The sequence below is a fragment of the Notamacropus eugenii genome, chromosome 6 (assembly GCF_028372415.1).
Source record: "Notamacropus eugenii isolate mMacEug1 chromosome 6, mMacEug1.pri_v2, whole genome shotgun sequence".
NCBI lineage: Eukaryota > Metazoa > Chordata > Mammalia > Diprotodontia > Macropodidae > Notamacropus > Notamacropus eugenii.
The window spans coordinates 151,585,615-151,600,823 of record NC_092877.1 but is presented as its reverse complement, the minus strand read 5'-3'; the positions used below and the strand labels follow the sequence as shown (position 1 = coordinate 151,600,823).

Sequence of the window (15,209 nt, the reverse complement as noted above, 5' to 3'; positions counted from 1 at the left end):
TGATCAAAAGACCAGAACTGAAAAGAAAATTTGACTTTCAAACACAAGAATCAAGAGAAGCATGAAAAGGTAAAGAAAAGAGAAATCATAAAGGACTTTCTAAAGCTGAACTGTTTACATTTCTACAAGGAAAGATAATATTTATAACTCTTGAGACTTTTCTCAGTATTTGGGTAGGTGGACGGATTACACACACATATGTAGACAGAGAGCACAGGTTGAGTTGAATCAGAAGGGATGAAATCTATAAAAAAAATAAAATTAAAGGGTGAGAGAATATATTGGGAGGAGAAATGAAATGGGACAAATTATTACTCATAAAAGAGATAAGAAAAATCTTTTCCAATGGAGGAGAAAAGGGAGAAGGTGAGAGGGGAAAAAGTGAAGCTTACTCTCATCACATTTGGCTGAAGGAGAGAATAACGTGCTCACTCAATTTGGTATGAAAATATATCTTATACTACAGGAAAGTAGGGGAGAAGGGGATAAATGGGGTGGGAGGATGATAGGAGGGCAAATGGGAGAAGGGAGTAACTAGAAGTAAACACTTTTGGGAAGGGACAAGGTCAAAAGAGAGAACAGAATAAATGGGGGGCAGGATAGGAGGGAGGGAAATATAGTTAGTCTTACACAACATGGCTATTATGGAAGTCTTGTGCAAAACGACACATATATAGCCTATATTGAATTGTTTGACTTCTCAAGGGGGATGGGTGGGGAGGGAGGAAGGGAGAAAGGTTGGAACTCAAAGTATTAGACACGAATGTTGAGCATTGTTATTGTATATAACTGGGAAATGAGAAATACAGGTAATGAGGTATAGAAATATATCTTGCCCTAAAAGAGAAAAGATGGGGATAAGGTAAGAGTGGGGTGTGACAGAAGGGAGAGCACACTGAGGGAAGGGGTGATCAGAATGCAAGGTATTATGCAGTGAGGGGGAAGGGAGAAATGAGGAGAAAAATTGGAACTCAAAATTTTGTGGAAACGAATGTCAAAATCTAAAAATAAATAAATATTTTTTATATAATTTATTTATTTAACTTTTAACATTCATTTTCACAAAATTTTGGGTTCCAAATTTTCTCCCCTTTTGTCCCCTCCCCCCACCCCAGAACACCGAGCATTCTAATTGCCCCTATCACCAATCTACCCTCTCTTCTATCATCCCTCTCTGCCCTTTTCCCCATCTTCTCTTTTGTCCTGTAGGGCTAAATAACTTTCTATATCCCTTTACCTGTATTTCTTATTTCCTAGTAGCAAGAATAGTACTCGACATTTGTTCCTAAAACTTTGAGTTCCAACTTCTCTTCATCCCTCCCTCCCCACCCCTTCCCTTTGGAAGGCAAGCAATTCAATATAGGCCAAATCAGTGTAGTTTTGCAGATGACTTCCATGATAGTTGTGTTGTATAAGACTAACTATATTTCCCTCCATCCTATCCTGCCCCCCTTTGCTTCTATTCTCTCTTTTGGTCCTGTCCCTCCCCATGAGTGTTGACCTCAAATTGCTCCCTCCTCCCACTGCCCTCCCTTCCATCATCCCCCCCACCCTGTTTATCTCCTTCTCCCCCACTTTCCTGTATTGTAAGATAGGTTTTCATACCAAAATGAGTGTGCATTTTATTCCTTGCTTTAGTGGAATGTGATGAGAGTAAACCATGTTTTTCTCTCACCTCCCCTCTTTATCCCTCCACTAATGAGTCTTTTGCTTGCCTCTTTTATGAGAGATAATTTACCCCATTCCATTTCTCCCTTTCTCCTCCCAATATATTTCTCTCTCACTGCTTGATTTTATTTTTTTAAGATATGATCCCATCCTCTTCAATTCACTCTGTGCACTCTGTCCCTATGTGTGTGTGCTTGTGCATGTGCATGTGTGTGTGTGTAGTCCCACTCAGTACCCAGATACTGAAATTTCAAGAGTTACAAATATTGTCTTTGCATGTAGGAATGTAAACAGTTCAACTTTAGTAAGTCCCTTATGACTTCTCTTTGCTGTTTACCTTTGCATGCTTCTCTTCATTCTTGTGTTTGAAAGTCAAATTTTCTTTTCAGCTCTGGTCTTTTCATCAAGAATGCCTGAAAGTCCTCTATTTCATTGAAAGACCAATTTTTCCCCTGAAGTATTATATTCAGTTTTGCTGGGTAGGTGATTCTTTTAGCCCTAGTTCCTTTGACTTCTGGAATATCATGTTCCAAGCCCTTCGATCCCTTAATGTAGAAGCTGCTAGATCTTGTGTTATCCTAATTGTATTTCCACAATACTCAAATTGTTTCTTTCTAGCTGCTTGCAATATTTTCTCCTTGACCAGGGAACTCTGGAATTTGGCTACAATGTTCCTAGAGTTTCTCTTTTTGGATCTCTTTCAGGCGGTGATCGGTGGATTCCTTGAAAACTTATTTTGCCCTGTGGTTCTAGAATCTCAGGGCAGTTTTCCTTGATAATTTCATGAAAGATGATGTCTAGGCTCTTTTTTTGATCATGGCTTTCAGGTAGTCCCATAATTTTTAAATTGTCTCTCCTGGATCTATTTTCCAGGTCAGTTGTTTTTCCCATGAGATATTTCACATTATCTTCCATTTTTTCATTCTTTTGGTTCTGTTTTGTGATTTCTTGGTTTTTCATAAAGTCATTAGCCTCCATCTGTTCCATTCTAATTTTGAAAGAACTATTTTCTTCAGTGAGCTTTTGAACCTCCTTTTCCATTTGGCTAATTCTGCTTTTGAAAGCATTCTTCTCCTCATTGGCCTTTTGAACCTCTTTTGCCAATTGAGTTATCCTGTTTTTCAAGGTGTTATTTTCTTCAGCATTTTTTGGGGTCTCCTTTAGCAAGGTGTTGACCTGCTTTTCATGCTTTACTTGCATCTCTCTCATTTCTCTTCCCAGTTTTTCCTCCACCTCTCTAAGTTGATTTTCAAAATCCTTTTTGAGCTCTTCCATGGCCTGAGCCCATTGGGTGGGTTGGGATACCAAAGCCTTGATTTCTATGTCTTTCCCTGATGGTAAGCATTGTTCTTCCTCATCAGAAAGGGAGGAAATACCTGTTCAGCAAGAAAATAACCTTCTATAGTCTTATTTCTTTTCCCTTTTCTGGGCATTTTCCCAGCCAGTGACTTGCCTTGTGAATATTCTCTTCACACCCACTTCGCCTCCAGATCCTCCCAGCCAGTTCTTGGGGTCTGAGATTCAAATGCTGCTTCCTAGCCTCAGGGCTTTGGGCAGGGACGGGGCTACTATTCAGTGTGAGATTCAGTTCAGGTGCTCAGGTGGGGGCAGGGCAGCCACACGGGGCTCAGTTCCCTCAGGGGGTTTATGCAGAGACCTTCAACAATGGATCTGAGCTCCTGCCTGCTTTGGGAGCCCTGGTCTGCTGCTGCCTCTACTGCTGCCTCCCGAGGGGGCCTGAGTCATGGAGACACCCTGCTCCCCTCCCAGCAAGCCAAAAAGACTCTCTCACTCACCCCCAGCGCCCGTGGGTGGAGGGACCCGCGTGGCCACTGGAGATTCCATCCCTGAAGCCTGCTCAGATCCGCTACTCTCGGTGCTGCGTGGCCAAGGCAGGGCTGGGCTCTGCTCCGGGTCCGGGGCGCGATGGACCTTTCAAGTCAGGTTTTCAGGGCTCTCTGGAACAGTAATCTCCTCCGCTCCGTTGTTCTGTGGCTTCTGCTGCTCCAGAATTTGTTGGGAGTTCTTTTTTACAGATACTTTATGGGCTATGGTTCAGAGCTAGCATATGTGAATCTTCCTACTCCGCCATCTTGGCTCCTCCCTCCAATAAATAAATTTTTTTAAAAAAGAAAATTAGTTTAACTAGTTTAGGATGTAAAATGCTGCCTTTCTCATAGATGATTTTATTTTGCCTGAAGACTAGGAAGGGAACTGTGATTTAAAAGAAAAGTAAATTATTTAAAATATGAGAATGAGGAAACAGTTTTTAGATGGGATTTGAGTAGTTTTGGACAGAAAATGAACTGTGACATAAATGCTGTTGTTCAGTCATTTTCATTTCTTCAACACTTCACTTAGGATTTAACATTTCCTTCTCCAGCTCATTTTACAGATGAGGAACTGAGAAAAAAAGGTTAAGTGATTTGCCCAAGGTCACACAGCTAGTAAGAGGCCATATTCGAACTCAGGTCTTCCTGATTTTCCCAACTTCAGGCCAGGCACTCTATCCACTAACCACCTAGCTGTCCTATGACATAAATATAAAGTCTTAAAATCTCCTTGTGAAAGATGTAGGGTGATACCTTTTTTTTTTTTTTAATAGCTTGAAAGTTTAAAGGGGAGAGGTAAAAAAAAAAAAAGATTTACTGACTCAACCTAAACACTGAATTTAGGAAGACTGGGGTTCAAATCCTGCCTCAGAAAGACACTTAATAGCTGCGGGACCCTAGGTAAATAAATAATTTAACTTCTTTGATCTTTAGTTCCTTTATCTATCTATCTATCTCTTTTGTATCTATGTACATATATATTTATACACATACACATGTATGTAAATATATAAAGATGGGGATGAATTCAATAGCATCTCAGGTCTCTGCCAGTGCTAAAATCTAAAAGCCAGTAACAATTTTGATCACACAAAACTATGAAGTTTTTTAAAAAATAAAAACAGTATAATAAAAAGACATTGTCAAATGGGAAAACAATCTTTATATCAAATATCTCTGGCAAATGTCTGATATCAAAACTAAATAAGAAATTGACATAAATATACAAAACCAAAAGTCATTTCCTAATACATAAATGTTCAAAGGATATGATCAGTTTTCAAAAGAATAGCAAATTTAAATGGACCATATGGAACAGGCTAAAAGAATGCATAATTAAAACATCTCTGGTTTTGCTTCATACTCCGCAAACTGGCAAAAATGATATAAAATGAATAAAGTCAACGTTGGGGAAAGACAGACACACTATTACATTGTTGGGAAAGCTGTGAATTTGTCCAAATGTTCTGAAAACAGTTTAATGAAAGAAAATTTACTGAAGTGACCCAGCAATCTTCTCAGCATATACCCAAACTGCTAAGAAAACAATTACCAGAACAAAATATTCATGCAGATTTTTTGTGGTCCTAAAACATGAGTGACAGAATATTTCTATACTGGGTGACCTCTGATGTTCCAAATCTCTAATCCTATGTAAAAAATGGTAAATGTGAGGAATTCAGAGAAAGCTGGAAAGACTTGTACAAAGTACGCTAAAAACACCAGAATGTAGATTAACGTAATCTCTTCCAGAAAGATGGTTACAAAACATATTTATCTTTATTCCATACTGGGGGCACAAAATGACCATTATCAATTTGCTTTAACTTTTTCTTTGCTACAAAAGAGAATAATTGGGAGGCAAAAAGGAAGACTTTTTTTTTGAAGCATCAAAAAAACAATAAATAAAAATAGATTGGAATTTTTAACATTGTGGGCTCTTTAGCAACTGTCTCATCTGCTCTGTACTTGTTTATATCAATAGTCATTGCCATGGACTTTAATACAAGTCAAATATGGAAAAGGAAAAAAATATTTTGCCCATTTACAAAGCCAAGCTAAATAATTTCTCAGTAGAATGAATCTCACTTAGCCATACAAATGAAACAGTCCCCTACATAACTTTCCAAATTTATCATTCTGTGCTCAGTCATAAGATTCAAAAACAAAATAATAAAATTAGTGTCTTTCAAAGAAAACTTTCAAGATCTTGTTGCCTAGTAAGCACAATAAATAAATTTCATCAACTTGCTCTTCCAAAAATACTCTAAAATAGGGGTTCTTAACCCTTTTTTGTGCAATGGATACCTATGTTACCAACTCAAGACTAGACTGGCATCACCTCCCCCAGCCTCCTCTTCCTTCAGTTTGGAGGGCTGGAGGGCAAAGTACAAATTCCTCCCAAAGCCTTCCTTTGTAGAAGGCAGGAGTTGTACCCCAGCACTCTCCATTTTTAATCTGTTGCTTTGCTTGGTTTCAACACCAAGGAACAAGATAACCTCACACTAGGTATCTTCTGGAGTCTAGTCTGTATCCTCCTTACCCCCAGCCATTTCTAGATTTCCTTTCTGTGTAGTCCTCCCTCCCTTCTCATTAAATTGTAAATTTCTTCAGGGTAAAAACTTTTTGTCTATTCATTATAAACCCAGGGTTTAGCACAGAGCCTGGCACATAATAGGGACTTGAATGTTTATTGCATTGGAATGGATTAGAATAAGGCATAAAATAAAATACTAGTATCACAAAGGAAACCAATTATATTGAAATAATTATCTATATCTTTGTATCTATCTATATAATATATTTGTTAAAAAAAAAGCTCATGGAACCTGGGATTAAGAAGCTTTGCCCTAAAATGAAAAAAATTAATATCTGCAATCATGAGAGTTGGTAAGATATTGTGAAAAACGCATGAGACTGGTATTTAGGAGACTAGCTCTAATGTCTCTCCTGATCCTACTGTTGAGGTTTAGGAGTTCTGGGACCCCAAAATGGTGACTCGTGGGTCCCACCCAAATGAATTTGACCCAAACTTTCTTTCAGTCAAATACAAGGTTCATTAGAACACTGATAGAAGGTGGGGTGTGATTCTAAAAATCTGTCATACTGGCTAGATTCTTAAGGAATCTGAACACTTTCATGGAGACAAGATGGATTGTTTATATAGAAGACTGGGAACAGAGAAGGGGTCTAGATGGAATTAAGGAAGTGATTGTCTAAGGTGGGGACAGATGCAGCAAATGAACGGGCAGTTAATTAACTGAGGACAGACTGACCCAGGTGAAGGCCAGGGACCTGAGCCACGTGAGAAAGTCCAAAGGCTTTTTCCTTTTTGGGGTCCAGATTCCAAAGACATGGTCTTTTTCTTTTGGGAATTAAGATCCTATCCTCATCTCTACTAGTGTGACCACAGACAAATCACTTCAACTCCCCTGAAAACTCCTTTACCTCAAACCCCAAAAGTCTGAGAAGAGTAAGCAGAAACCTTACCTTAGAATCTGGAAAGCTTGGATTCAAATCTGACAATTACAAATCATGTGGCCATGGGCAAAATGACTTCACTTTTCAAATTATGGGGCCATGAACAAGTCACTTCACTTTTCTGGTCTCAATTTCCTTATTTGTAAAAGGGAGATAATGATATACAAACCACTCCAGTATCTTTGCCAAGAAAACCCCAAATGGAGTCAAAAAGGGTCAGAAATGACTGAACAGCAAGAGAGGTGCTGAACTCCTGGCATAGAATGCTAGATACACTGTCAGATATGGCTGGTATAGCCTTCTATTTTGACTTAACTGTTTTTCTGTAAAAAGATGCAGGGATGATTTTGGTAAAGTGACTGAAAATAATCATTAAAATATTTAACATTTTTTCAAATAGCGTATTTAATCTTTCTGTATCTACGTTTATTCATCAACACAAATCTGGAGTTGGAAGAAATGGTCTCTGGGTTCCCTCCCAGTTCTAGATGTACGATCCTAGGAACTAAAGAATAAACCATGGATTTTTGTCTTGGAGATTTTTTGTAGATCTCAAACTCAAATGGAATTACTGCAAGGTCATCGGTGAATAGGCACATTTGAATGCTAATCTGAATATCAGACATAATGTATATGCTAATGTATTCATTAGCATATCAAAACCAAATCACTTTTCAATTACTCCAGCCCCAGGCAGATTTGTGGTTATCCTCAATCCACAAAGGCTTTAGAGAGAAGGATTTGGGTTTGGTGGCTTTTTTTTTTTTTTTTTGCTTGGTTTGGTTTTTTGTGATAGCTGTAGTATAGGTAGAATGGACTGAGGGTTAGGGGAGGGGAAGAGTACTGACAGTAATATAAAGCAAGGAATCAGACACTACTATTCTCCATTATACCAAAGTTTGTTTTTTCTGCGTTGGTTGGAAATGCTGAGGGAGTTATGAGTTTCCTATGAAAGGCAATGTTCAAATCTTGTTATGTGAAGTAAGAACAAAATGCTTATTAGGGTAAAATGAGAATCTCTAAAGCAATTAACAGTGTAATGCTCTTTTTACTGACTACTTCCACAATTAAGGAAGATATAGTATGAAAAAGAAGTCTCCATATATTTATTAAAAGTATTTCCTTCCAAAAACAATCTCACTATAGCACCCTGAATTTTATAAATAGGACTATTTCCTTTCTTCAGCATTCAGTGGATCTCTTCTTTTTCAGGTACTGTTAGGTAATTAGGTGAAAATTATCATTTTTGCCATAGTAAGATAAGGCAAGCTCAGTTTACCCAGCACACCCCACGTCAAATGGGAAACTTCGTGAGGAGATCCAAAGATTCAGAAATGGGACATCAGGAATCATTTTTATCACAACCTTTCATTTTACCAGAATTTGAGGAAACAGGCACAGAGAGGTTTAGCTAAGATCCACTTTGTTTAAAAAAAAAAAAAAGTTTCATTTTAAGTTCCATTTTGTATACTACTCAATAGCTACCAGCTATCAGAGAATGAATCACAATAAATTCCTATACTTTCTTGGCACAGCCCTCCCTCACTCAAAACAAAGTCAAATGCAAGTCATGTCATCATTTCTCTGATGGCATGGTCTTCTTTGGCAACGAAGGATGAACACAAACACAGGCTAGCTGCTTATATGTTTCAGACCTAAAGACACTCAAAATGAAATTTTCCTATATTTCTGGACAAAAAAAAGTATTTCTAGGTCAAGTCCTAGAAATTAACAGTAAGAAGAATTAAAAGGAGATAAAAATCCATTTTCTGACATCTATCCCAAATGAGATGAAAGGAAAATGTCTTCCAGGATGAAAAGCTGAATAGGATTTTTTTATAAGCATTCAGAGTCTGTCCAAGGGTAAAAACAAATACCCAGAAAAGAGTGTAATGCTTGGAACTGACCCAATAAGAGAAAGAAAGGACTTTGGACCCAGAAGACAAATGCTGATATCACTGTTAAGCTGCTAGGTTAGCAAAATCATAATCTGAATGTTTAGTTCAAGGTGTTTAAAAAGTCATAGGACATTTTTGAAAACAAATGGTGGTAGAGGGCTCCAAAGATGGCAAGCTCATTAAAAATAATTAGATGTGAAACAGTTCAGGAAATTTCTTGTGAGCTCTTAAATCGTGGCAATGAAATTGGCTTAAAAGATACTAATTGACTGCAAATTTGGAGGCTTATGTTGTGTTGCTGAAGCTTTCTATTAAAATAAATTTGTCTACCATTGGCCCATTAATACAAAGCTTGATTTAGTACTAAACAACTTGAGATATTTGTCCAAGATAAAAACTGAATTTTTCTCTATCCAAAGCATTTTTTAATTAATGAAAACATGAACACTGAAAAGTCTTAGCTCTTACCTTCAAAACTATCATGGACTTTAGACATATGATTAGAAACAAATCCTATTTAAGCCTGTGAAGGCATTTCTTGAATGGATGATATTCAGAGTAGACACATTAACATGAGACTATTTCAAGAATGAGAATCTAATAAGCACGAACAATGTTACTATTGACAATTTAGGTACGCAAGCACCCTCTCTCACTCAAAACAAAGTCAAGTCCAAGTCATGTTACTATTTCTCTGATGGCATGGTCTTCTTTGGCAACGAAGGACAAACACATACACATAATGACACAAGACACTAAGTTAGTTAGCAAAAAGAAAGACAAAAAAAAAGCCCTGACAGGATTAAACACAGTGCCATAAAATTTTGATTAATGTAAAGCTACCTCTCCAAAAAGTTAAAAACCTTTCACTGGACTCATGTTTTCTCATAATCCTTTCAGAGGAAGCCATCCCAATGCTGGTGGCCTTCCTTGAGATCTCCTGATATTTATTATCTGGATATCAATAGGTTATGTAGGTTACCCATCAATTTTCCCTCACTCTCTATTATCACTCACTATCTTTGGCCAACCTATCTCCTTCTCGTGTCATACACCTCTAGGACAATCTTCTACCCAATATCTGCTTAATTCTCCCTAAGTTATATGTTGCAGTCTCTTCCAATAACTTCGCCACACAGAGATTGAAAAACAATGTAGGTTACAATCTAGATATTTTATTTCAAACCACCACAACAAAATATGCAGTACAATCCTATTTATTTGTTGTTGATATGTCAATTTCTAACAAAATCAAATATACCATATTCCTCTCCCCCCATCCCCATTCCCAACCAGTGAATAAACAGTCAGATTAAGAGTTAGGAAGACCTGGGTTCAAGTTCCCACCTTTGACCCATACACGGGCTGTGTAACCAAGGGTAAGACACTCAATATTACCTCTTTAAGACTATAAATTGCAGAAGAATTGCCCAATCATTACGGCTGGAGTGAATTTCTCTATAGAGTTCCCCACTGTGGGGGAAAAAAAGCCAAAACGTTTTGAGTAACATTTTTAGCAATTTATTTTACTCCTAGTGATGTATTAATAATATACTCTAGGCCTTTTCTCTTTATTTTAATGGTGCATAATGGATTTTTTTTTCTATTTAAAAGGAATTTTGAACAACAAAAGAGGAAACTCCAGGCATAGAAATTCCTTCCACCAAGAGATTGGAAAGTGTCTATGCCTTACGGGTTTAGTCTTTACCCAGTCACTTGTAGGTAACCAGGGCTAGGATTTGAACTAGGTCTTCCTGAAACTAAGCCTGATACACTAACTATTCTGCCATCTGTTGCTATCACTGAAAGACTTTAAAAATCTATTCTCTTTTCACAAAGAAAAGGCCTACATTTTTTCCTAATGCTTACTTACCTGAGTTGACAATGTCTCCAGTTTTCGTTTCCTTGCATGCAATGCTTTGCTTGGAAAAGACCAGAAATAATTAGATGTCCCAATTCTCTCAGAGTCCACCATACCATCATCAACAAGGCTTTGAAGGACTTCCTTTACTGACATAGCAGCTACCGGAAAGAGAAGCAATATTATAAACTTAAATTAGAATCAGATAAACATAACCCATGAATGAAAAATTTCATTAATGGCACTTACATTATAAAGGATTAAAATGCACCTTAGAAAGAAATACACATCTCAATAATCTTCTTGATCTTCTTAAGGTCTGGACTGTATTCAAAAGAACCTAGGGTCCAAAAGGACTACAGGGTACACCAGGGAGAGCCTGAGGCCTAAGTCAGTTTGCATGTGCCTGTCTTTAACATGGGAAATAAAATTATTACCTTTGACATTACTGTCCTTGATTTTTCTGAGGGACAGCTTGGTGCAGTGGATGGAGGGAGTTAGGACAACTTGGGTTCAAATCTAGCCCCTGATATATGCTAGCTGTGTGATACTGGGCAAAACATTCGACTCCTAGGCAGTAAGATAAATTACAGAAGCACGAGTCCAGAGAGTCTCTATCAGTCTGGATGCAGTTATATAAAGAACCTCAGGTAAGATTTAGAAGACGTATGGGAAACAATCTTGTAAAATTATCCAGACCCTTTAAGTAGAGGCCAAGGCTGCATGATGCTGAGGATGCCAAACTTGACACACTGAGCATGGTGGTCTCCTCTTCTCAAAGCAGTTCTTTGCCCCAATGTCATCACATGCTCACATTTAATTTTTTTAACTTAATTCTTGCTTTTGATCTATTTTTTAATCTTTTCATTTATTTTGAATTTTAAAATTTTGAAATTTATTTATTTTGAAATGTATTCATTTTCCAGACATTTCTCAGAACTTTCATTGGCCTGCCTACCTGCCTAGCTTTACAAAGTTACGCAGTTCATCAATAGGTCAAAGGTGGCAACTTGAACCCAGCTCCTCTTGACTTCCTTCATCTAGTGTACCATGCAGTCTCTCAGGAAAATCAAAAGCATTTGTAATAACATAGCATTCCCCATGTGAAATACAGGCACATGCAAACTGACTTAGGGCTTTGAAATAAATAGAAAGAAACGTCAACACACAACAGAATAAACTGAACATCTTAATGGTAAAGAGGTTACATAGTCAAATGTGCTTCTAGGACTTTCATCCATTTTTATAAATGACTAGACATGTATGAAAACAAAATGTTCAAAGTAAATACAAATAAATACTGATATGTAAGCCTGTAAAACAATGTAAAGTATAAGTTAGCACCTCTCACAAATATTCCAATGGACCAGTGCTCTTATCATGTGGGAACTCCTTCCATCTACGAAGACTGCAAACAATCTGTACTCACTCCTTTCATATCTTTTGTCCATGTTCCCCCATGAGCTTCACTATGGAGGATCCCCAATAGGCTGGGACTTTCCTTGTTTTCTCTTGACATTGCGAGGCTACTACACCAGTGTAGCACTCAGGCTGTTCATCATGTATTATCAGTGATGAACGTATCACTATGCAACAGACTTAAATTTTTCCAACTTTGAAAAGAAATGAACATCACTGAATGATGTTACTTAGTTAATTGACCAAGAAAGTAAGAGTTCACCTGTATGTAATGATTTCTTGAAAATATATAATTATGAAAATGTTATAAAGTAGCTAATTGGCATAACCAAAAGAATGCCATGCCTGGAGTCAGGAAGACCTGAGTTCAAATCCAGTCTCAGACTCTCCTGGACTGTGTCACCCTTGATAAGTCACTTAATCTCTGTCTCAGTTTCCTCAACTGTAAAATTGGGGATAACAGCTCCTACTTCATGGAGGCTGCTGTGAAAATCAAATCAGATGTTTACAAAGTACCAAGTAGAGTTCCTGTCACAGAGTAGGTGCTATATAAATACCTGTTATGGTTGTAAGAATCAAATGAATTAAAATTTGTGAAGTGTTTTGCAAACCTTAAAGTGCTACATAGATGCTATTATTAATCAGCTGCTCCTTAAATTTTGGGAATTAAAATTAATTTGTCACAAAGATTTCAACCACGCTCTCTGTATCTTCAGCTAAATTCTGCTTAATTAAGGGACAGGACTTTTAGTCAGAAGACCTGGGTTCATATCAAGTCACAGTATCCCATAGCTTCGGCTTCCTTAAAACTGGAATAATAAAGCTGGAGAATCTACTTCAGAGGGTTGTTGGAAGGCTCATAGGAGATAAAGGAGATTTTTAAAACTTTCAAAAATCTGACCAAGATGATTGCCTGAACAAATAACAAGACTACCTAGTTCCTATATACTAATTCCTGGAAACCCCTGAAGTCCACATTAGGTTGAAAAATGGATGAAGAGAAACTGTAATAAGTGACTTTTCCCACTCCTAAAAGGTACAAAAAGTCATCTAGCAGTCCATGAGCAATAGAAAAGGGACCTAATAGGAAATGAGCCAGCAAAGCTCATCCTGTACAACTTGCCAGTGTGGCTCTGTGTCCAGATGAAGCAAGACAGGAAGGCTCCCCTAAGAAAGCTCTAGGATGGTCAGAAAGCCCCAGGCTGAGGCCCTTGGAAACCCAGGGGTACAGTAGCAGGCATCAACCAACACCTGGCTCGGGCACTCAGAACAAGACACCCCAGGCCAGGAACTCTGAGGTCTCTAACATTCTGGAGTAATGATGTAATTATCATTACAAAATAATGTTCTGAACCTCAAAGATGCAAGGAGGATGAACCCTGCAGGGTGGAAGTTCAACAACTGGCTATCTCAGGGAGATACAAGTAGGCTTGAAGATCTCAACTACAGTACAGAAACGGGCAAAGCCTGGCCTTGGTTTGGCACATAGCCTCAATTCAGGAAGCAAAGATGCAAAGTAGTAAATCAAAGAAAACACTCACCAATATCAACAATTATTTCAAATCTAGAGATTACTCCCCTAAAGGAGTATGTCTATAACAACTTCAAGCTTAAACTCAAAGAAAAGAGATTTTCTGCAAGAATTACATGGATACTTAAAATAAATGAGAAGAGATAAAAAATGAAATAAAAACTCTGGGAGAAAGAATTGAAAGGATAATAAGTCATTTAGAAAAGAAAGTGGTAAATCTTAACTAGGAAATGGATTAGCTGAAAACTTGAAAACAACAACAAAAATCAATGACCCCATGAGAAAACAATAAATACTGTACAAAATCTATAGACTGAAAGAGAAATAGATAAAATTAAGATATTTGATATAAAAAACAAGTGAACTGAAAAAGATGTCAAAGAAAAATCATTTATGAATCAATTAATTTCATGAATTTAAAAAATGTTTGGACACTATATTGCAAGAAATAATAAATGAAAAAATGTCCAGATCTATAAGGGCAAAATAAAGATACAAAAAAAAATCTGATCACCTCCTGAAATGAATCCTCAAAAGAAAATCCCCAGGAATGGCAGAGCCAAAATCCAGACTCCCTATGTGAAAGAAATACTATAAACAACCAGAAAGAAACAATCCAAAAATCAAGGAAATACAGCTAGGAATACATAAAACTTGACAACTTCAAATATAAATCAGAGAGATCTTAAAAAACAATATTCTAAAATGCAAAAGATATAGGATTACAACCAAGAATATTAACTAGCAAAACTGAATATAATCCAATAAGAGAAAAAGTAGATCTTTAATAGAATAAAGGACTTTCAAACATTTCTACTGAAAAAGTCTTGAGGTACACAGGAATATTGAAAAACAAACATAAAAGTACAGAGAAACCTAGAAAGGTTTATTTGAAAGTTGTATTTGAGCAACTAAAAGGAACTATATCATATACTGCTGACATTCTATTTAGGGTCAAAGAAATAAGTGCCCTTTAGAACCTTAATGTTTTCAAAGGATGCTGAGAGATAAAACAAAAAAAAAAAGAATGGTTTGGGGAATAGATTTATTTTGTTTTGGCAGTTTTAAGAAGGGAAAGAGAAGGGTGAGTAAAAGGAATACATTAGTATAGGAAAAAAGAAGAAACTTGGAATTTGCAATTTCTTATAATTAGGATGTTTAAGAAAAGCATATAAACATGGAAGAAAGTGAGAGAATGGGTGTCAGACTGTTGCAGGAATTTTCTTATCCATCTGACTAGTTAATGCCAATAAGCCAGCATGAACCAGAGGAAGAGGTTTTGTTACATTCAGAATGTGAAACAATCCGCTAGTAGTTGATGGAGAATGTGTGTCATTCACAATTCTGCTATTAGTATTTACATATTACATAAAATAAACAAACAAAGATGATGGCTTATTATATAGTACATTTGTGTTTTTTTTAAGTATTCTTGTTAAAGAGAATATATGTCATTAGCTATAGGAGATAGATAAAGAATATGTCTTTTATAGTATAGCTAGTTTCAAATCAAAAAGAAC

At 37.0% G+C, this 15,209-nt stretch overlaps 1 protein-coding gene across 10 annotated transcripts in view; it reads right to left on the bottom strand.

Annotated features, from left to right (window-relative positions):
• The window catches only part of MND1 (meiotic nuclear divisions 1), a 111,851-nt gene that overhangs the window by 76,383 nt on the left and 20,259 nt on the right, over window positions 1–15,209 (bottom strand). For 9 of the 10 annotated variants that reach the window (XR_011969732.1, XM_072621292.1, XM_072621296.1 and 6 more), the window contains one exon: window positions 10,752–10,900. Coding sequence is in view for 9 of the 10 variants with exons in the window: in XM_072621292.1 (XP_072477393.1) it covers window positions 10,752–10,900 (149 nt within the window). In the remaining variant the exon portion in view is untranslated. Of the gene's footprint in view, window positions 1–10,751; window positions 10,901–13,281; window positions 13,373–15,209 lie in introns of those variants that run through there. The other variant, XM_072621297.1, reaches the window with a different exon arrangement.